General features: G+C 33.7%; 1 protein-coding gene and 1 long non-coding RNA gene across 2 annotated transcripts; one reads left to right on the top strand and one right to left on the bottom strand.

Moving 5' to 3' along the window:
• The first annotated feature begins 6 nt into the window (after positions 1-6).
• On the top strand, positions 7-557 carry LOC109589001 (uncharacterized). The gene is made up of 2 exons (XM_020005123.1): positions 7-246; positions 297-557. Exons 1-2 carry the CDS (start codon positions 16-18, stop codon positions 522-524), a joined length of 459 nt encoding a protein of 152 aa, XP_019860682.1. The 5' UTR covers positions 7-15; the 3' UTR covers positions 525-557.
• Positions 558-2096: 1539 nt separating this feature from the next.
• On the bottom strand, positions 2097-2721 carry LOC109589002 (uncharacterized). Its single transcript, XR_002188465.1, has 4 exons — positions 2676-2721; positions 2510-2610; positions 2181-2246; positions 2097-2130 (listed from the first exon to the last, which is right to left on the bottom strand). It is a non-coding gene; the product is annotated as an uncharacterized LOC109589002 (long non-coding RNA).
• Positions 2722-2736: the final 15 nt, after the last annotated feature.

Here is a 2736-nt window from a genome sequence, read left to right as displayed (position 1 = left end):
CAAGGATGTATAGTGATGTACTACAATCTTTTCTACATGATGGAAGACAATGGTGACTTAAATCCTGAGGATCCGATTCAACTTTTCTGTTTACATTTTGTGTTTCTTTGCAGAATCAATCTCTCACTGGCACAGTTTTGTGATGCTTGGAATAAGCATCCAATGGAGTCAGAACACAGTCTCTCCCCAGAACAATTGTGGATCACTGGCACTGCCCAATTCCATGGTGAAATAACGTGTCTTCAGGTAAATCATCACATAATTATTATTGATTAATGATAAAATAATAATTATAGGAGTCTGCTGAGTCTTTTGGGGTTGACCTGGATGGACCTCTGTCATTGGAAACTGACTGTGAACCCGATTGTGTTGAAGTCCCTTGTGTCACCAACCCCCTCCAACAAGGAGATTACTTGGAGTTAAAAGCAACTGTTGATCCTACCAAACCTTGTGAAGATTTTGGTTACACTTACTACATGAACACACTGTCATTTGTTAATTCAAAGATTGCCAATGCATTGTAATTTTGATTAATGAGATTATTTGAAACTACTGTAGATATGAAAGTTACATCCAAGTCTTCAAATTTCTTTATTTCAATACCAGTGTAATGCTTAAAGATGATTCAAATTGGTTACAAACACTGCAGCCGTTTTTAAGGAGCGTAGATCGGCCGATCTCACTCCCACTGTGAGCATTCTTCAGCTTTTTGTCCCATACATGCAGTCACTACACCAAGAGTGATTAATATGCTCTTTCTTATAATCACAGGGAAATAATGATGGCTTTGAATTTCTGATGTTCCTGCTAGTACTTCAACTTTAAATCTATAATTATTTTAATAATTATTCATCTTGCTAAAAACATCATTTCAAGCACACTGATTTTTTGACATCATGGATCTACTGACATCAGCAAGTAGTTCATTCAAGTAAGTAAGGTAAATAATTATTATTTATTTTCTCATTTTTTATGCCTCTCTGTATGATTATAGTATAATTCAAGCTTAAGATCAGGATGCATCCAGAACCATGCATTGTTTATTTTTTATATGTTATTGTATAATATTTGATTTTTATTGCCCAAAAGATATTTAAAATAATAATAATTTTGAACTACTATGCTGCGAAGGTATGCAATATGAAGCAGTCCATGAGGTAAGGTCCTTTCTCTTGATCCAGGAATGAGAGGCTAACTACAGAAGTTGCATTATGATAATAATTTTTTTAAGTCTGTTAGCAGCACAAATCTGATTGTTGTCTGGTATCAGCAGGTGGGCATGCACAATTACTTGTTATGAAAAATTAAAGTACTAAATTTGAATGGACAACTACAGAGATAATCAGCTAAACATACTTTCTGTATACTTAATAAGGGGGTGGGGGTGAAGGTTTTTAGCTGAAAACTCTAAGGTTTTAGATCACAACTCCAAAAAACTGCAATAATGTGTTTAATACAATAATTAGCTACTGCTACAGCAAGGTTGAAAGTTAAATGCAGTGGTTAAGAAAAATTTGTCAGAAGTAGCTGACTTCCTTCTCAAGCCCTGTAAACCAATAAATGGCAACATTATGCCTGAAAATAAGTTTTTAGTCAAAATAGTTAAAACATGACAATTAATTGCAACAACCTTTCAACCTTGCTTTAGCACTAGCTAATTATTTTATCAAGCACATTTTTGCTGTTTTTTGGACTTTTGATGTAAAACCTTTGAGTTTTCAGCTGAAAACCTTCAGCCCCACCCCCTTATTAAGTATGCAGAAAGTATGTTTAGCTGATTATCTCTGTAGCTGTTCATTCAAATTTATTACTTTTATTTTTCAAAAAAAGTAATTTTGTATAACTACCTGCTGATACCAGACAACAATCAGAATTGCACTGCTAACTCACTTTAAAAATTATTTATCATTATCCACTACTATATTGAGCCAATAGGTTCATTTCTCATCCCTGGATCAAGTGAGCAACCTTTGCCAAGACAGCTTTGGCCTTTCTATCATTGTGGCATCAGTTCATGGACTGCTATTGTATTATAGTATTAACGAATAATTTAGGTAACAAAAAAATATTATTAAAAAACACAACAATGCATGTTCATGTACAGTGTCCTAATTTTGAAAGACAACAAACCTATAAACACGGAAAGAAATGTAAATGGGAAAATGTATAAATGCCCTCACTTGAATGCAAGACTCACTGATGACCTCAGTATCTTCTAAGCTTGATGCATCAAGAAAATGGTGACACTAAAGAGATAGAGAAACAAAAAAGGAAAGAGAGGAAGGTGTACAGCACTGAATTGTTATTACAAAAGTAATAGTAATGGCAATGGTAGCTGTATTGCCATCTGTGCTCAGAAGGCAATGTCATTGTTAATGGGTTTATCTGAGACATAATGAAGAATACATGTATAGTCAGTGACATAGGCCTGTGACAATTAACATTACAGTTACTCAGTTATCCATTAACTCAAATACATGTACATGTAGATACATCACTTACCACTTACCAATGCATTAGTGCATATTAATCTCAACACATCCTTTTCCCTAAGTAATAAGTTAATGTCCATGGAGCAAACTGTTTATTGATTATGAATAGTTAACCGCACTATAAGAGAGATAAAAAGAGTTGGTAAATTCTATGTGATGTTGATGTTTAAACATTGTGCTTACTCAAATTGGACATGCTTTGAATTTTCTTAGCGTTTTGTCTTAATTCTACAATAAATGATAA

Source organism: Amphimedon queenslandica, unplaced genomic scaffold (genome assembly GCF_000090795.2).
Source record: "Amphimedon queenslandica unplaced genomic scaffold, v1.1 AMPQUscaffold_11714, whole genome shotgun sequence".
Taxonomy (NCBI): domain Eukaryota; kingdom Metazoa; phylum Porifera; class Demospongiae; order Haplosclerida; family Niphatidae; genus Amphimedon; species Amphimedon queenslandica.
This window is presented reverse-complemented; position numbering and strand designations above follow the sequence as displayed.